This window comes from Chelonoidis abingdonii, chromosome 7 (assembly GCF_003597395.2).
Source record: "Chelonoidis abingdonii isolate Lonesome George chromosome 7, CheloAbing_2.0, whole genome shotgun sequence".
In the NCBI taxonomy this organism is placed as follows: domain Eukaryota; kingdom Metazoa; phylum Chordata; order Testudines; family Testudinidae; genus Chelonoidis; species Chelonoidis abingdonii.
The window spans coordinates 11,174,519-11,194,077 of record NC_133775.1 but is presented as its reverse complement, the minus strand read 5'-3'; the positions used below and the strand labels follow the sequence as shown (position 1 = coordinate 11,194,077).

Genomic DNA, 19,559 nt, shown 5'->3' with positions numbered 1-19,559 from the left:
AAATGTGATAGCTGTAGGAAAATCCCACAGATTCCAATTTGTAAATCATATAAATCAAGATCTGCGATAATCCATCTTTTACTTTCTCCGCTTGCAAACAGCTACGCATTAATGTATCGAACCCCGAAGATTGTTCCACTTTGAGCATAGTGATATATAAGCTCCACCTTTTTGGTACAGAATAAAATAACACTGAAATCCATCCCTCGCTGGCAGGTGCTGAAGAGCAACCAATCAATTTCTACCAATTCTCTGTCAATTCTACAAGACATATGTAGACTGGGTTAGTTAAACATTAAATCATTCTGGTAACATACAGTTTTAGTCAAAATCTGAACTTGAGCAACATTACTACTCATGAGGGGCTGGCGGCAGAACTAGTTTGCATGTGTGAATTGGATGAGGTCCCCCTTTCAAATCTATATGAAATTACTATTTAAATGTCCCCCGGCAATTTCTCTTGTCGGAAAGTGGCCAGTTTGGAAACAACTATGCAGAGTTGTAACTATAGATCAGAAATAATTTTGCCAACTCTCTCATTCAGATTTTGGGCGATCTGTTCCTTCTATTATTAACCTGATACAGGACTCTGAAGCGCCACCCACATCCGCCCAAAATCACTTCCTGGGTTAAAAAAAAACCACACACATATTCCCCAAACTCCTAAGCTTATCTGATCTGATCTTGCTGACTGTGGCCATCGAGACATATTCATTGTGCTGCCGAGGATCCAAGCAGACACCATGAAGATTCAATTAGCAGCAGCACTCTCCAGTCTCTTTCTTTGCCTGATTTTCCTGGTGCTTACCACATCCTCTGCTGAAGAAGGGCTTGGAAAGGGTTAGGCATCTCTTTTCTTTTTGTTTGTATTTAAACTTTTATGATTGCTATAAATAGCTAAATAAATGTCTAATCAGGAGGATCCCTTCCCCGCACCCCAGAAATGTATTTAATATTTGCAATAATGCATTCAAATAGTAATTTTGATTATTTAGGTAAATTTCATCCGTGCTAGGGGTAAGGACTAAGTGCTTTAGTGGTAGAACTGAGTCTGAAACATACAAGATATTATGGTGCCAGGCCATAAATTAATTATGAGTAATTGCAATGCAGCCCTGATACAGTAGGAAATGCATTAATATTGTGGGAGTGGAGAAGAGGGGGCTTGGCAGGTTTATTCTTTTTCAAAACTGCCAATTGCTGGTTGTAGCAGACCTGCCAAGTCTCATTCTCTTTTAGATTTGTTCATTCTAAGTTAGTTTTAAGGCAGTTTTTTAAATTTCTTTGGTGTTGAAGGATTTTGTAAAGGGTCTTTCAAATAAATCTCAATTAAAATTTTAATTTCCCCTTCAGATTGTCCCATTTTGACATCCCTACAACTATGCAATGTAAGCATATTGGGGTATTGCTAGAAAATAGGTGATCAAGTGGGTATTTTATGTTTTTTCCTATAGTTTTTAGCTCTCTCTACTGTTCAAATTCCAGGGAACTGTACTTCCACTACAATCCCCTCTCTTGTCACTTGTTCTGACTCAATCCCTTCTAGCCATTTTATCTTACTTTTTACATTACTTACTGATTTCAGTTTTTCTTAATAAACCTGTAGTTGTCTGACCATCCTGTACTGTACCATGATTTGGATTTATCTTTCCCCAGCTCTGTTCAGTCCACCTTACTTTACTTCCTTATCTTTGTTCTGAAGTGGGGAATATGAGGAGCAGGTTCAGTCAGTGCATCAATGTTCTTGACTATGTTCTTCAGTGACAGGGAAGTGTCTAGTATTACTAGTTATCTTTTTTAATAGTTGAATTTAAACTCCATAGGTCCCTATTTTTAAAAATAAGGTTATTTCATAAGCTGTTGAGTGTTGCATTTTGTTAGTAACAGAATTCCATTCACCATGGAAAGGTTCTTAATTTTGTTGATAATAAAACTATTAATATTAGTCAGGTCATGGGAGGGAGGGAAGACTGTGATGCTTTTATTGTTAATGAAAGTAGTCATCCTTGCTTACTAGAAAGAACTGTGATCTAATCTGTATTTAAATATCCTTGATTACAAGAAATAATGCTCCTCCTCCTCCCCCGGCATATTTTATGTAAGGTTTCCTTACACCATAGCCCCAGTCTTGTCCCCATTAACATCAGAGACTTCTGCCTATTTACAGCCTGATTCGGCAAAATGCTTAAGCAAGCATATACTTAAGTCACATTGAACTAGACTTAAGCATGTGCTTAAAGTAAAACACATACTTAAATACTTTTGCAGAAAAGGGACTTTAACAGACAATAGAATTTAGTCCTATACAGAAATATATTGTAGCAGTATGGTTAGATTTTTAATATATGGCAAAGATGCCTGCAGGCCTGGATAGGCACACTTATGTATTGTTTAACACTAAATAGAAAAATAGCATAGTGATAGGTGGAAGCCATGCTGTTGTATGGGTGTAATTCATAATGTGTGAAAAAAGCAAAAAAAAATGTCTGAGAACTTAAACGTTGGACAGTAACAGGCTGTGAATCCCAGTGGTGAATGAACCTGGTGATATTCTATACAAAAAGAGCTCTCAGCTCTGTTTGTAGCTGTTTCCATCGCTTCACACTGACTCAACAGACATTCTAAACTTCAGAGTGACACAGAGACAAACCTACTATCGTATTTGATGGATAATGCTGATAGATGCCAGCTCTATCATCAGATAGCAGATCTTGGTGCCATTCTGCATCCTCTCCTTGTCTTCAGTTCAGGATACGCAGCTTGGATTGCATGTCTGTTAATTACAGAATTGGTGGTACTTCTTGTATGAGTAAGGGCATGTGGAACTGAGCCCCCATTTCTTTAATAATTGATTAAAAGGTATGAATATTGGAATTTTCCGCAATCTTCTTAGACTTTGCATATTATGAAAGAGGATTATGAAAATTAACTTTACCCAAAAAATTCAATATTCACAGATGAAATTTGATGATTTCTGGGCATATCCAGGGGTGTGAAGCACCTTGGTATTGCTCATCCTTAGTATGAGGAAATCTTGCCTGTGTGTCAGCTCCCTGACTACTCCAGCCTCTGGCAGTGCTACCTTCAAGGGCTCTGCAGACCTTGCTTTCTCTCTACAGGTTAGCAATAGGCACATCCATCTCCCAAGTCCTCTGAACAGTCTCTGTAAGATCCAGCTGCTTATTCACTGAACACTTAGAATTACTAGACCTGCTGTTTCCAAAGGAACAGTACCCCACATTTTACTAGTTATACCTTAGAACGCAGCTCTGCTGAACACACAGCACTTAGATGTATGTATAGTGAAAACAAGAGTAAGTTTATTACCCAAGAACAGAGATTCAAGAGCAGGGCCGGCTCCAGGGTTTTTGCCACCCCAAGCAGCAAAAAGAAAGAAAGAAAAAGAAAAAAAAAGCTGCAATTGCAATCTGCAGCTCTACCACCACTGCTTCAGTCTTTGGCGGCAATTCAGCAGCTGGTCCTTTGCTCCGAGAGGGACTGAGGGACCCGCCACCCAAGACCCAGACGTGCTGCCCCTCACCGTTGGCCGCCCCAAGCAGCTGTTTGCTGGGCAGGTGCCTGGAGCCGTCTCTGTTCAAGTGATAGTGAGTATGAATATTGAAAACAAATGGTTACATATTAAAAAATGCTTGCTAAAAGAAGGGAAATAAAACTAACTGATCGGGTCCTTAAGTGTCAGAAAATATATTTATCTGTCATTTGACATCTTAAATCATGCTACTTTTATAAACCTTTCCCTTTTCCAGGTTTTGGAGATCACATTCATTGGAGGACACTAGAAGATGGGAAGAAAGAGGCAGCAGCCAGGTATGTTATACAATTTAAATTCACAGGGTGGCTTTACATTAAAAAGAGAAAAAAGATTCTGCATTGATCCTATATTTAATCAGACTAGTTATGTATAAATATATCCAGGTGATATAGGAGAACCTACAGACCCAGATAATACATCAGAGAGAAAGCATTTTACATTTGTTAATGATAAACTCTGATCCTGCAATCAGATCTTCCAGGTAGATAGATCCTTGAGGCCGTGTAAATCTTCATAAATTTACATAGGTCTGTAGATCTTCATAAATGTACATAGGTCTACCCAAAGATCTAGTTGCTTGGATTGTGGCTGTATTGCATCATTGAGCTGAACAGAAAATTATCATGCTTTTTGACAACCTATTACAATATAGAAAGAGACATAGGCCCCAGTCCTGCAAACATTTAAAGAAGTGCTTAACTTTATGTACATGAACATTTTGTTTGGAGCTCAACAAGACTACTTGCCATTGCATGCATAAATATTTGCAGGACTGAGGCCATAGAGTTAATTGAAAGGATTATTTTACTGCCATCCATGACACCAATCTGGAAGTGTAAAATATTTTCTTATTTTAAAAAATATAAAATTACAGCCTACCTTTTTATGAAAGATATAGCTAGAATTTGAATTTTGCATTCAAACTGATCCATCTGTTTTTTCCCACTCACAATATGAGAATGTGTAGTGAGGACATAAAATTAACACAGTAGGTGCAGTTAGAGAAATCTAAGGTGGCAGTTAACTGTATGTAATGGCATCCATGTGATATGCCTTCCCAAAAACCATGCTACTGCAGTATTTGTGGTAATTACTGTACTATTGTTTTTCCATAGAAAAGTAATATGTGACCTTACGCAGTCCGCCTTACATTTAGCGAGACAAGCTAGTGGGTGGGAGGTTGTCAAGCATTGGCAGTGAGCTGTCTCTTCCTTAGTCTTGGCTAATGCAGTGAATGATCAGTCAGTGAATTTCATAGCCTCATCTTCCATTGCTGGAAGGGCAGACCCAGGTGACATCTCTATCCAGATTCTGTAGTATCTTCCAGGTTTCAGAGTAGCAGCTGTGTTAGTCTGTATACGCAAAAAGAACAGGAGTACTTGTGGCACCTGAGAGACTAACAAATTTATTTGAGCATAAGCTTTCATGGGCTACAGCCCAGTTCATCAGATGAAGTGGGACTTATGCTCAAATAAATTTGTTAGTCTCTCAGGTACCACAAGTACTCTTGTTCTTTTTGTAGTATCTGAGTGTCTGTGAGTGGCAAAGCTTGTATGGGAACAAGGAGTGCATAGGTGAGACAAAACCTTGTGTGTAGGTGAGACAAAACCTTTGTGTGTGTGTGCGTGTGATGGGGTGGCTGAGTGTCATGCCCTGCGGTGGCACCGTGAGGTGGCTATGTGCTATGGAGAAGCTGTGTACAATGGTCTGGGGTGATGCGCTCTGGGGTGTCAGTGCTGGGGGGTGGCTGGTTGCCATGGCCTGGGGTGATGCCCTGTGGCATGGCAGTGCCAAGGGTGGCTGGTTGCCCTGGCATGGGGTGCTCCCAGTGGGGTGGTAATGCCATGAGGTGGCTGGTTGCGATGCCATGGGGCACGTCCGGTGGTGTGGTAATACCATGGGGTGGCTGGTTGCGATGGCATGGGACACGCCTGGTGGGGTGATAATGCCATGGGGTGGCTGGTTGTGATGGCATGGGGCGATGCCTGGTGGGGTGTCAGTGCTGTGGGGTAGTTGGTTGCCATGGCCTGGGGTTATGCCATGTGGAGTGGCTGGTTGACATGCCATGGGGCAAAGGCAGTGCCATGGGGTGGCTGGTTGCGTTGCCATGGGGCAATGCCCAGTGGGGTGGCAGTGCCGTGGGGTGACTGGTTGCGATGGCATGGGACGCGCCCGGTGGGGTGGTAATGCCATGGGGTGGCTGGTTGTGATGGCATGGGGCGATGCCTGGTGGGGTGTCAGTGCTGTGGGGTGGTTGGTTGCCATGCCCTGGGGTTATGCCCTGTGGGGTGGCTGGTTGCCATGCCATGGGGCAATGGCAGCGCCATGGGTGGCTGGTTGCGTTGGCATGGGGCAATGCCCAGTGGGGTGGCAGTGCCGTGGGGTGACTGGTTGCCATGGCATGGGGCGATGTCCGGTGGGATGACAGTGCCATGGGGTGACTGGTTGCGTTGACATGGGGCGTGCCCGGTGGGGTGGCAGTGCCATGGGGTGACTGGTTGCCATGGCATGGGGCGATGTCCGGTGGGATGACAGTGCCATGGGGTGACTGGTTGCGTTGACATGGGGCGTGCCCGGTGGGGTGGCAGTGCCATGGGGTGACTGGTTGCCATGGCATGGGGCGATGTCCGGTGGGGTGGCAGTGCCATGGGGTGACTGGTTGCCATGGCATGGGGTGATGTCCGGTGGGGTGGCAGTGCCATGGGGTGACTGGTTGCGTTGACATGGGGCACGCCCGGTGGGGTGGCAGTGCCGTGGGGTGACTGGTTGCCATGGCATGGGATGCGCTTCCCTGGTCCCCAGCCCTCCCGTCCCTACATAGGGGCGTTAGAGCCTGACATCGTCTCATGCTTAGGGCCAGTCCCTCTTGTTGCCCTGAGGCCAGGAGTGACGTTGCTTGACCTCCGCGGATGTGCTTGGGATGGACTTCCGGGTTATAATGGCGGCGTCCCTGGCCGTGGCAGGAAGATGCCGCTTGTGGTGTTGTGCGGGCTGCCGGGCAGCGGGAAGAGCCGCCGGGCCGAGGAGCTGCGGGGGGCGCTGAGCGGGGAGGAGCGGCCGGTGCACGTGGTGGCGGAGGCGGTGGGGGGCCGCGCGGCGTTGCGCGCCGAGGTGGAGCGGCGGCTGAGCCGGCGGGACGTGGTGATCGTCGACGCGGGGAACGAGCTGAAGAGCTTCCGCTACGAGCTCTACTGCGTGACCAAGCATGCGGGCACGCCGCATTGCCTGCTGCACTGCGCGGGGGGCGCCCCGCACCCGTCCGCGGGCCCCTTCGAGACCCCGGACTCGCGGAACCGCTGGGACCGGCCCCTCTTCACCGTGCACGGGCAGGAGCCGCTGCCGCTGGCGGAGATCCGCGCCGCCCTCTTCGAGAGCAGGCCGCCCCCGCCCAACCAGTCCACCCGCTCGCAGCCCCTGCAGTCCGCCGGCTTCCTCCACCAGCTGGACCGGGTCACCCAGGAAGTGCTGGCTGCCGTGCTGGCTGCCCAGAGGAGCGGGGCCCAGCCTGGGGAGTTGATCCAGGTGTCTGGGGCCAGCGAAGGGCTGGTGCTGAACCGGCCCCTGGGCATGGCTGAACTGAGTCGGCTCCGTAGGCAGTTCATCAGCTACACCAAAATGCACCCCAATGAGGAGAACCTCCCCCAGCTGGCCAACATGTTCCTGCAATACTTGAGCCGCAGCATCCAGTGACCCCTGTAGTCTCTCCAGTCCAGTGTCTGCACAGGACGGCTGGCTAATGGGGTCCAGTCACTGAGAGCCTCTACACACCCCAAAATAAGAGTCTCTGCCAATAGGAAGTTGACTTTTCCTAGTCATTGTTCTCCAGTGCCTGGACCAGGAATCTGTGCTGATAGACAGGAAGAGGGACCTGCATTACCCATCATCAGAGTAAGAGTATCCAGCCAGAGTGAGTGTGGGGAACCAGCTGTGGTAGTCCATGATATCTGCTAACAGGAGTTGTGGGTGTGCACTCACACCACTTCCCCCCAGTAGCAGCCTGAACATCTGAGTAAATGCCTGACAAAGGCAGCTAGCCATCAGGTCCTCAGGCATCCAAAAAGTCTACTAATGGGGGCTATGGAGAGCCAAACCCCACTAACTATATGGTCTCTGCAGTGTCCAAAGAAGAATGCTACAGGGGAGCCGAGTTCATGCTGCTGCAACATCTTGCGAAAGAACAATCTTTCGTCTGAGTTTTTTCTAAATAAGGCAAGCATAAGATGTATACATCAAACTGTACAAAGGAGGCCTTGCTGCTCTAGGATTGGGACTTACAGCCTTTTTAAAAACTGCCGGTGTTTTCAAAAGTTTGTCTGAACCCAGGAAATGAATCTTCAAAATTTGGACGGTGGAAACATGCTTACTTAGTATACTCAAATGTCTGTTTCTTTTTTTGAAATCCTGTGCCTGGGATGGAATTAAGTATTTAATTTACTTTCAAAACAATTATTTCAGCAACTTTCTGTGGCTTCTTTTCCAAAGTCATTAGTAGATCCTGGGCTAAATACACTAATTGTTCAGTTAACAGTAGGTGCTCTCACAATGAGGATGATCTGAATTGTACTTCGTTATTACGATATCTGCTCTGATTGCGTACAGCCCTTGGAACTCTTTTTATGTGCCTTAACTAAGAAATTATATGGCAAAGTTAGTGTATGGCAAGTGGGGTGTAAATCTACATTCTGTACCATGCTTCCCAGTAACTGCATGCACCTCCTATTGTGCACTAAAATTTCCCTAGTGCTCTGTGAACAGTAGTAGGTCAAAGCACACTAGGTAATTTTTAGTGAGCAGCAGCATGGGCCACACAGTTAGTGAATGATATACTAGAGTGCTGTAGATTTACACCCTAGCTTGCCATGCACTAATTCCTGTTTATAGACATCCCTGCTTCCTACCTCAGCTTTGGATCCTGTCCTTCTATTTAACTGTAATCTTAGTATGAACCCTCTCCCTGCATATGCATACCTACTTCTCTTTGCCTTTTGAGGAAGGCCTCCCTCCCTATTAAACATTCATTTCTTTGTCTGGAATGATGGGATAAAGTGGAGGGGTCACTTCAGTGAGTACAAAAGTCCATACACTCTGACTGCCTAATAATATCTACCAGTCAGTACATGGATTTGTATATTGTGAGACTGAAAAATGACTATAGCTGCTATGTAAAGAGACCCCACTTTGCCCCCTTTGGGAAGTTAAATGGAAAAGAATAAAAGCTGGGAAATGTGTGGTCAAAAGCGGTAAAACATTTCTGAGACCTGATTTGCAGACAATTGTATTTTAGTAATGATAAACCCTTCAGTTTAAAATCTGTCCAGATAATCTTGCCCTTGATAGTAGCGTGTGGTACTAGGCCAGCTGCTGGCTAGCTGGACTGTGTTCCCTTATTAAATGGGAATCACTGGTACTGTTATAACTTCAGTATATCTTTTGGATAAATCTATCGCCTTACTGCTGAAGAAAATTAAAGAGCAAAATCATGCTGAGCTACATGAAAGAAATCTGTGGAGGTGTAACATTCTGTTTTCTCAACATCCCTTAGTATGTTTGTTCTAATATTATTTTGGGTAGGAAAATATGTGCCCATGTTCTGTGTATGCTACAGAGAAGCAGCGTCTATGCTGATAATATATCTCTGTGGTTAAAATTGGAATTGACCATACATGCTTCTCTTAGCACAATTTCCTCCCTTTCTTGGTACTCAGGACTACAATTGGTTATAACTGGAAGGACACTTCCATTCATACCTCTCATTCTTTTCTGTAAATTTAGGTAATTCAATGCCATCATCCACTGCAAGATTGAACAATATAATGTAAGGAACAATCTAGTTTCAATTGAATCAAGCATTAACTCTACCACCACTGCCCTCAGAAGACTTTTACAGTTTAATAAGCTTAATTGGCAAAAATCCCATGCCACACTCCTCTAAAATCCTGGCTCCTTGCCTGCATCTATTGTGTGCTTTCTCTGGTGCCAGATTGCCTTCTGTGTTCTCCATGTATCAGCTGTCCCTGCAAAGATACTGCCACTTTTTACATGAGGGTATTTCTTGGCCCATATCCCTCTGGCTGCAGCAGCCTCTGGCTCTGTGAAGGGGTTTGGAATCTATCTTACTAAAGGTGTGTGGCCATTGTGATGTGGCTTTAAAAATCCTCCTGTTACATTTTTCCTTTTACATGCCACTCTCTTGTTAGAAAAAGACTATAAGTTGCAAAGAGAGACTGTCAAGTCAAAAAAAAATCTTAGAGGTGTGAGGTGGGAAAAAAATCTTAATGTATCACCTCTTTGCTTATGCAGACTTGTTTTCTGCAGAACGGTTTGTCCTGTCTTCAAGTATCGCAACTACTGGTTTGCACTACTTCCTTTTAAGAGATTATTTCCACAGCTTAATGTATCTAACTGATGGAGTTTTTTCCCCCCTGATATTCAGATACATTTTCCTTTTCTTCATCATATTATTCCTAGTTATAATCTCATACTTTCTTGCTTAGTTTTTCTTGTATGCAAACAAGTTCTATCTAACCCTATACAGCTGATTGACTTGCATGACTTTTTTTTTTTTTTTTTTAACAGTTTTTATAATATTCCCCTGCAGTGTTAACAGGCCAAAGGTTATAGCACGGCTGCACAACATATGGCCTGCGGGGGGATTCCAAATCCCCCGCACACGAGAAACACCGTGCCTGCGGGCAGCCCAGAGCCCTTTAAATCCCAGCTGCGGCCAGGATTGAAAGGGCTCTGAGCTGCCCACAGCCAGAGTGAGCCCAGAGCCCTTTAAATCCCAGCAGCTGTTTTCTTTGGAGTAGTGTGGCCCTCACCACTTTACGAATTGTGCAGGCCTGGGTTATAGCATTGTGCTGTTTGCATGAAAACCTGAAAGTGATTATAAATAAAAGTGAAACTCACTATACATACGAAAGTATATCATCCAAATGGAGATACCTACAGCAAGTGAACAACATGAGTGAAATCTTAGCCCTGACTGAAGTAATGAGCAGTGAAGTCATCTTTTGAAATTCTTATTTTTAATGTAAGATGTCAAAAAATGCTATGTAAAATTTGTTTCAAAAATTTGACTCCATCTTAGTGACATCCCTGTACATTTTTTCCATAAAATTTTGTTTTCAAGAAAACAAAGGCGGTATTTACTTTTATTTTCACTAACCAGTGAACTTACCTCCATCAAAGCTGTTTTGGACTACCATGATCCATATTTAATTAAAAACTTCATTCAGTGTAACTTCTTACTCTTTACCCAATCACTATCTGTGTAAAATGACAGTTGTAGCGGCCCTTTTCTATGTTCTTCACAGCATGATATGAAATATATGTAGCTAGAAATCTAGTTACTACACCAGGCATGTTCCCTCCCTCCCTAAGGCTAACACTTTCAGGTTCTGTCTGGAATGGCTTCATATTTCTATATACAAAACACCTTCAAAAAAAAAACAACAACTTGGTGACTTAAAATGGAAGTCAAGGCTTAGCTGATATACAAATCTTGGGGGAAATATTGTTTGGCTTTGTATTTTCAAAAAAACAACCCAAATACCCCCCCACTCAGTTTATTGAAACAATCCATTCCAATCAAATCACATGTTGTTTATCAATTCTACCTGTAAGTCTGCTGTATTCCGATCATGTGTTAAAATGTATTTCTGAATTGGCAGTATGTTAGACCAGGTCAATTTCATACTTCCCAAACTGAAGAAGAAAAAGACATAAACCCTCAAAAGTCTACCCTAGAGATGGCGGCTTTCTAGCGCGGCTGAATCTTGCTTTGTGGAAAGTGCTATATAACTCTGAGATGTTAGTGAAGAAACAGGAGTCCTTTGTAGGACAAGATTTTAGAAGAACTTGTTTGCTTGGAGTTAATTTATGAACAGGTAGTATCTCTGTATACAGAATTAGTAGGACCTTTACTGAAATTCTGTGTCCACTCTTTGGAAAGGGTTCAGAAAAGACCTATTAGAATGATTTGATGTCTGGAAAACCTGCCTGACAGGGAAAGACTTAAGAAACTCTATTTAGCTAATCCAAGAGAAGGTTAAGAGGTGACTTGATCATTGTCTACAAGTACCTGCATGGGGAAGAGATTTCTGATAGTACATGACTAATCTATCAGACAAAGGTATAAAAAGATCTAGTGATTTGAAACTGAAGCTAGGCAAATTCAGACTAGAAATAAAGTGTACATTTTAAATAGTTTGAGTATTAGAACAACTTGTATGGGGATACAATGGGTTCTCAATTACTTGAAGGCTTTAAATGACTAAGATGTCTTTCTAAAAGATATATTACAGCTCAAATTGAAGTTAGGGGCTTCTGCTGATGCAGAAATTATTGGGTGTGGCTCTGTGATATGTGTTATGTAGGATGAAATAGACTAGATCATAATTGTCCCTTCTGGCTTTAAAATCTACAGATATAGTAGAAAAACGTTTACTTTTTCTTGGGAGTCTTGTTTAATAATAAGTATATATGAAGAAACTAGCAAATCAGTATTTGGACTCTTCAGAAAGGTTCAACAAAAACTTCAAGTGGTTGATTGTTTAAAATAGGGGTTCCTTCAATGTCCTTCATATGAGCCCACATCTGCAGCTCTCCACGTTTCCTCCTCAAGTGAGCCCCAAGATACTTTTGGTGATTCCCAACGTGCTTCATAGAAAGGAATATGAAAATCAACACGGGTTTATGGAATGTTTCTGATAGAGAATTGCTGCTTCATCAGAAAGTCTAGAGCAGGGGTAGGCAAACTATGGCACATGTGCCGAAGGTGGCATGCGAGCTGATTTTCAGTGGCACTCATACTGCCTGGGCCCTGGCCGCCGGTACGGGGGGCTCTGCATTTTAATTTAATTTTAAATGAAGCTTCTTAAACATTTTTAAAACCTTATTTACTTTATATACAACAATAGTTTAGTTATATATTATAGACATAGAAAGAGATCTAAAAATGTTAAAATATATTTCTGGCACGCAAAACTTTAAATAAGATTGAATAAATGAAGACTCGGCACACCACTTCTGAAAGGTTGCCAACCCCTGGTCTAGAGAAAGGGAATGGGAGTGGGCTCATGAAATTATCTTTTGATAACCTTTTGCCAGAAGCTGAGACTGGACTACTTGATAATTGTCCTGCTCTGTTCATTACCTCTGAAGCATCTGGCACCAGCTGTTGTTGGAAGACAAGATACTGGGCTAGATGGACCATTGGTCTGACCCAATATGGCCGTTCTTATGTTCTTAACATTCTGTTACCACGACCTCATTCCTGTTATAGTAGATCATAGATTCTTAGTGTCTGACAGAGTGAATAGCTGCCATGTAACTATACCAATAGCCATCATTACTACTTAGAGAATGAGATTGTTCTGGTCTTCTGCCATCAATCAGCTTATTCATTATTATTTTTTAACTGCTTCCAGGCTACAACCTGGAACTGTTGGACCACTATGCCCCCTTAACTCTCCTCCCTGGGCTGACTCTTACAATGCCGTTGTAGTGACAAATAGCAAACCTCTTCAGGGGCTGTGATCACTGAGCCAACAACATGCAGAGACATACCCAGCTAAATTGTATGAAGCTCTCGAACCTACTCATGAACTATACAGAAAGGGAGACACCAGCTAATCCCTCAGGTCCCAAGTCTTGTACCCCAGAAATGTACTGTCTTACACTGCTCGAGACCTTCTCTTGAACAATGCAAACTCTTTAATTAGTTCACCATTTCGTCGAAGGATAGTGGATGTGCCCTAGCTTTTGTAATCTGAGCAGATTCTCCAGGCACTTCAAACAAATTCACTGGTAAGGATAAAACATTACAATAAGTTTATTAACTACAAAAAATAGATTTTTAGTGATTAGAAGTGTCAGGCATAGCGATCAATGTTGCTTACATAAGAAAAGAAAATTACAGTCTAAATTCTACACTTTATTAGACTAAATAAGATTTGAATCAAGCAGTTTTTCTCAGTCCACTGGATGTTCCAGGCCATCTGCAGTTCTTAATACACAGGCTGAATCCTCTTCTCAGTCTGCCAACCTCCTCAGTTCAAAGCCTTTGTCTTCCAAACAATCTTCCAGATGTTGAATAGGGGGAGGAGAAAGGGCCAGTGGTGATGTCATTGACCCTCATGTATACTTTCTGTCCAGGTGCTAGAAAGATCCTTGCAGGGAAGTAGGGGTTAGATAGCCCCCAGAGTGTACATGCCCTCTCTGAGGAGTCACTGGGAGAATGGATTCTTCTTAATGGGCCAGCAACACGTCTGACTGATCCTGATGTAAATCTGTTTTGTCTTCCATCTGATGAAGCGGGCTCTAGCCCATGAAAACTTATGCTCAAATAAATTTGTTAGTTTCTAAGATGCCTAGGATTCCTTGTTGTGTTTGATGATACAGTCTAGCACTCTGAAACCTATCTTCTCAGTGTTAGCTGCTCCTTTGTTACTAGTGAACGGCTAGTTGTGGGCATTTCCCAGACTCAGTATATTTCAGTAATACACACACAGAGCAAAACTTCATAATTTCAGACACAATGGTAACACACACAATTCATCAGAAGAGAAATGTTCAACCAATCATAACTTCTCAAATGATACCTCACAAGGCATCTTTGTACAAAACATAATCATATCACAGTGGTGAGTATGAGGGTTCCAAAATCCTATTTTGTGGTACAGAGAGTCACAGTGGCATTTTACTGAATTATTTGGTGCTGATGTTTATAACTTGGGAAGACTTTAGCAAGGAAACAAAGCTTTGGGAGCACAATAGAATCAGTTTACATCTATGACCTTTTCCAGTAGCTAGGGCCTTTTTAAAAGTTTTAGTTACTGAAAAGTGCATTTCAGAGTTTCATTGAGGAATGCAGTCTTGTTAAGTGTCTTAGAATTGATGTCAGTTGTGCTTTGTTTTTTTCTAAAGTGGTTTACCTCTAATGATTATCATCCACAAGTCCTGGTGTGGAGCTTGCAAAGGTATGTGAATTTAATTCTAGAGCACTTTAAAATCCTTAATGGAAGGTTTCTTTGTACAAGTCAATTATTATTTACATTTGAAGCATAGCATGTGTTATATTTGCTTTTTGCTCAGATCCATGTAATAGTGCACAAATAGAAATCTTCAAGGCAGTAAATTAATAGCTGTCCAAATCCATGCTATAAATTTTTGTTTTTTTAAAAAGACACACACCAAATGGGAGGTACCTTCCATTTCTATTGAAGGCCTAATCCTTGGTATGGAAAATTATAAAAGTTGGAAAGAACAGTAAACCTGCATATTCCAAACTGGTCTTTCTCAGTGGATGGTTAGATTTTCGTCTTGTTCAGTGATGTAATGGAACTGGCTAACCATAATGACATAGATCTACAAATGTAGGTGAGGAGGATTGGGTAGTTTAGGTGACTGGTAATGGGCAGAGAACGCTTTTTGCTTCTGTACAATTGGTTCAAAAATTACCCATATGACTGTTTTTGGCCAGTATTCATCATCTGACTGATCACTGAGAATTGAGCTAGTTAGCTTTCACTCTGGGTTATGGGTTCAGTAATTTGAGACAAAGATTTGGTTACTTACTATTCAGTGATGAGCACCTAACCTCTAGAAGAAGGGATGGAGTGGTGATTTTGCTGTAGGTCTGGGTAGGTGTTGGGTTTTTTCTTACAGTTTTCTCTTCTCTCCCCCTCCCTTCTTTTTCTTCTTAGCTTTAAAGCCAAAGTTTGCTGAATCCAAGGAGATCTCCGAACTTGCCCATAATTTTATTATGGTAAACCTTGAGGTAGGCGTCCGTACAGTTCATGTCCATGCTACTATTTTGTAACTGAGCATTTGTCACTTATTTCTTATAATTATTTATTTCGCCTGACTCCATCCCTTCCTAACTAAATTCTTAGTATTATTGATTAGATACAAAGTATTGACTGATACAACTGACTGTTTAAAAAATAAAACCTTTACTGTATCGTTATATGGTTTTGTTCATGTAGCTGATTCTCTTCCATTTTATTTTTAACAATCTGTACATTGTACTATTCCCCAATAATAGGAAAGGAAATCGCTTTTCTATACACATTTATTACCTACAAAACATTCCAGTACCAAAATAGCGAGTCCATTTAATGTAAATTGGTGAAAATATTTGATTTAATTTTACAGTTATCTTTACAACTGTTACTTGTTGGGTGACCTTATTCCTTTGTTGACAAAAGTAGAGGATTTTGCAGTTATTTATCTTCTTTTCAAGCTGTTCATGTTAATTAAATCTACCATTTTATAACAGCCATTGGAAGAAAATAGTTTTAAAGTAAATGTTACATTTTGTTAGATCCCTTGGTTAGAAAGCAGAATGTTGTCTTACGTCTGTCTTGCACACCTAGGATGAAGAAGAGCCAAAGGATGAAGCTTTTAGCCCTGATGGTGGTTATATTCCCAGAATCCTTTTCATGGGTAAGGCATGCTCACTGTTGTTACAGCTTCTTATAGGACTACTTTGTCATCCTCACCTCTTACGCATTTTAATCACTCTCTCGTTTCACAGATCCCAGTGGGAAGGTCCATCCAGAGATTATAAATGAGAAAGGAAACCCAAGCTACAAGTATTTCTACATCAATGCTGATCAAGGTATGCAAGAAAGAGCTCTAAATTTGAATTAAGTAGGAGTGCATTGCAGGTATGTCATAGGAATGGCAGCTAACGTAAGTTTGATTTTTGAGTGGAGGTAACCTGTAGTTTACAACACAGCTGGAAGCTGTTACAAATAAGGCGAATGAATGGGTTTTTTTGCATCTTGTGGGTGGATGGATAGACCTCTATTACAGAGTCATGATGTAAAATAAAAGCTTTTCTTGTCATTTAAAAATTCAGCCTTTGATGTTACATATCCGTCTGTGACTTCTGATGTAAATGTGGACACTTCCGTTTGTGTACTTTCCCTTTTCACACAACTGTAAGAGGACAACCTCATTTAAGAAGAATTAATTGACCTTATGTTTTCTGTCTCTTCAGTAAAGTATGTAAAAAGCCATTAGGACCAGGTGCTAGCTGTGAGCAATGTGTCCCTGTTATGTGTGGTATAAGCTGGTTAATTAACAACGCTCTGTTCTCAAATCAAGAAGTGTCTGACTGTGAATCTCTTTGGCCCTGTCTATGCTCTGGAAAAATTTTTCAAAAATATCTTGCCAGCCCAACTCTATCAGTATCAGCAATTTTCAGAGCCCTAGTTTAGACCAGATGCTGCTAGCATTTTAAGAACCATGTCATCTAACCATGTTAAGAGTGGGTCTGATCAACGCTGATTACAGCTGTGCCAGTCTACATTATGACTCCCAAGACTGCTAACACCAGTGGAGATGATCTGGTGGGAGATTGTAGACATGGCCCTAAAATAATCAGTTGGGAAGAGTAGCCATTCTGTTCTTTGGAGGGTGATGAAGAGGAATAACAAGAGAAAAAAACCCAAAAACCTCTCTAAGGGTTTTCCAGATCTATAGTCCATCCCATCAGCATCATACCTGATCTTGAGGAAAACTAAGCCCCACTCATAAAATGCATTTAGCTCATCATGCAATTTATTGGTACATTGTAGACAGTGGTGTGTTGGTTGTCTTGGAGACTGAATCACAGCAGCATGTAGAGCAGTGCAGCGTTCCCCATGCTGGCCCACTTGTTTACCTCAGCCCTGGAGAGGCCACCTGCCTCTAAGAGAATAGTTCAGGTTCACTGCTCAACCTTGCTGTTGAGAGAGCCAACAAGGCCGTGAGCTGTGATAGTGTGTTTTGTACATGGTAAAACAGAGGGAATCTTTCTAATGATATTCTGAATTAAAAAAACTCAATTCCTCTTAATTGTTCTGGTAGAGATTTTTCTATGGTGCCTGAGAGAAGCAGGCATGAAACTGCCATTGAAGTAACAAGCCACAGGAGAATCACTTAGGAATGCTGATGGGGATAGATTCAGGAAAGCTTTGCTCTGTTATATTAAAAGTGACCCATAAAAGAGAAAAATAGGTTTCTGTTGAATTTTCCAGCTGTGACTTTTAAAAAGAACAAAACAAAACAAAAAAAACCACTCTCAGCCTTCATACAATATTAATTTTTTTTAATTTATCTTTTACCTTTAGACATATCAGGAATGTCAAAACTTGTCCTCCTTGGTAATACTGGAGAGGATCTTAGAGATGTGAATTGTTAGGGGAGTGTGGAACTTTAAATACAGATACCCAAGTGTATCTCAGCCATTTAGGTTGTGAGCAAAAAAGTGGTTAAAAACCACTTCCTTCTCAAATTATCAAGTTTTATGTGCCTGTTATCTGATGTCATAATCCTGCTAGTTCTTCCTTTGTCCATAGAGTCAGCCAACAAAAATAGGGTAGATGAGGCATGAACTTACAAATGGTATGGGAAAGGCGAGGGTGGGAGATATTTAATGCTTCTTTATACATCATATAGAAGGCAAAAAGAGCATAACTGTAATTTTTTTCTTTTGCAGGCCACTTCCAAGGGGTTTATTCTATAAAATTGCACCATTGGTTGATAATATTTCATTATACACTTCCTTACTTGTTCCATATCATGTGTAGTAATGATCCAGCTGATATTCTGTGTATTTAATTTGACAGTTGTCCAAGGAATGAAGGAAGCCCAAGAGAAGCTGACAGGAGGTGCTTTCAAACAAAAACATCTTGGCGATGAATTATAATATATATATTGAACATTCCTTTTCCATCACCCTGAAGCTCTGAAAGGATAAATGATTTTTTTTGTTTTAATCCATTAAACATACCAAGAAATGTAGTTGCACTGGAAAGACGTAATTCTCCTCTCAATAACTTGGAAGGTTAAACACTATCTGATTTTTCACACACCTCCATCAAATACAGTGTTATCTTCTCCCTGTCTAGAGTACACGTTAGTGCTTATTTACAGCTGATGTACATGCATACACAACCTCATCTTGAATGGACACATCAGATCTGTCCACATAAACAATGACCACTTGTATCCAGAGGCCTAGATCTTACCCTCTTCTTAAGAGCAATGATTTTTACATTTTCAGATAGCCAGCACTTGGTCTCCAATCAGTGCTTGCTCCCCTACGTTTGACTGACATGAAGTCATCCCTTTGATTTCAGTGGGGATACTCATGAGTAGGAGATGTGACTCAAGCCTGCTGTATTCTGAAAAGCCAAAAAAAAATCAAACCAATAATTCTGCCATGAACACTTAAAACAAATAGAGTTATTTTGATTAATATCTAGTAGCATGTGGAATAGTCACTCTGAACATTCTTTTTCTTGTAGGAACTCTTTGTGACTTGACTTTATTTGCATTCAGGTTGAAACTCCACCTATCTATTGTATGTTCATCTTTCAACTGTTATATTAAGAGAAGATAGCTTATATTGAAGCATTATGGGGTTCTCCCCCGTTTTTGCGGAATGTTTTTGGAGAATGTCTTGCCATCACATTGTACTGTATTTTTGTACTATGGTGAAAAATAAAAATGAAAACTTTTTAAGAATAAAGTGCGTGGTGAGATTTTTTGGGGGAATGGAGTAATTTTCCATTCTTATTAGAAATTGGAGGACTTAAAAATATGTTTAAACTGTAGTAGTGCTGATGTTGAATGTCACAGATTAAAAAGACTTCCACTTTCTTATGAAAAATGACAATCACTGCTGCTTTTCAGTGGTTGGAGCAGGCCTATTTTCTGTTTAAAATAAGTCGGGAACAGAAAAGTACCAAGCGATTACCTATAGGAACCAAAAAGAAAATGATTTTTAATGTATCCTAAAAATATGTCACTTACCTATAAGAACGGCCATACTGGGTCAGACCAAAGGTCCATCTAGCTCAGTATCCTGTCTTCCGACAATGGCCAGTTGCCAGGTTCCCTGAAGGAAACGAACAGAATAGGTTATCATCAAGTGATCCGTCCCCTGTCGCTCATGCCCAGCTTCTAGCAAACAGCACCTAGAGACACCATCCCTTCCTATCCTGGCTAA

At 41.6% G+C, this 19,559-nt stretch overlaps 2 protein-coding genes across 3 annotated transcripts; both read left to right on the top strand.

Annotated features, from left to right (window-relative positions):
- Nucleotides 1–637: 637 nt before the first annotated feature.
- TXNDC12 (thioredoxin domain containing 12) lies at nt 638–19,079 on the top strand. Of its 2 annotated transcripts, XM_032768433.2 has the most exons (7): nt 638–840; nt 3,768–3,828; nt 14,483–14,535; nt 15,262–15,335; nt 15,934–16,003; nt 16,095–16,178; nt 18,175–19,079. In XM_032768433.2, exons 1-7 carry the CDS (start codon nt 744–746, stop codon nt 18,252–18,254), a joined length of 519 nt encoding a protein of 172 aa, XP_032624324.1. In that variant the 5' UTR covers nt 638–743; the 3' UTR covers nt 18,255–19,079. The 2 variants fall into 2 exon arrangements, with proteins under 2 accessions (XP_032624324.1, XP_032624325.1); XM_032768434.2 differs by lacking the exons at nt 638–840; nt 3,768–3,828 and adding an exon at nt 12,525–13,363.
- Nucleotides 6,259–11,296, top strand: KTI12 (KTI12 chromatin associated homolog). Its single transcript, XM_032768430.2, has one exon. The coding sequence runs from the start codon at nt 6,335–6,337 to the stop codon at nt 7,241–7,243; it is 909 nt and encodes a 302-aa protein (XP_032624321.2). The 5' UTR covers nt 6,259–6,334; the 3' UTR covers nt 7,244–11,296.
- Nucleotides 19,080–19,559: the final 480 nt, after the last annotated feature.

Excerpts from the sequence above, each read along its gene's own strand:
- TXNDC12 (XM_032768433.2), top strand. The coding sequence starts at position 744 with ATGAAGATTCAATTAGCAGCAGCACTCTCCAGTCTCTTTCTTTGCCTG. Across the intron at positions 3,829-14,482 it reads AAGAAAGAGGCAGCAGCCAG|TGGTTTACCTCTAATGATTA; the intron begins GTATGTTATACA and ends TTTTTTCTAAAG. Across the intron at positions 15,336-15,933 it reads TTATTATGGTAAACCTTGAG|GATGAAGAAGAGCCAAAGGA; the intron begins GTAGGCGTCCGT and ends TTGCACACCTAG.
- KTI12 (XM_032768430.2), top strand. The coding sequence starts at position 6,335 with ATGCGCTTCCCTGGTCCCCAGCCCTCCCGTCCCTACATAGGGGCGTTA.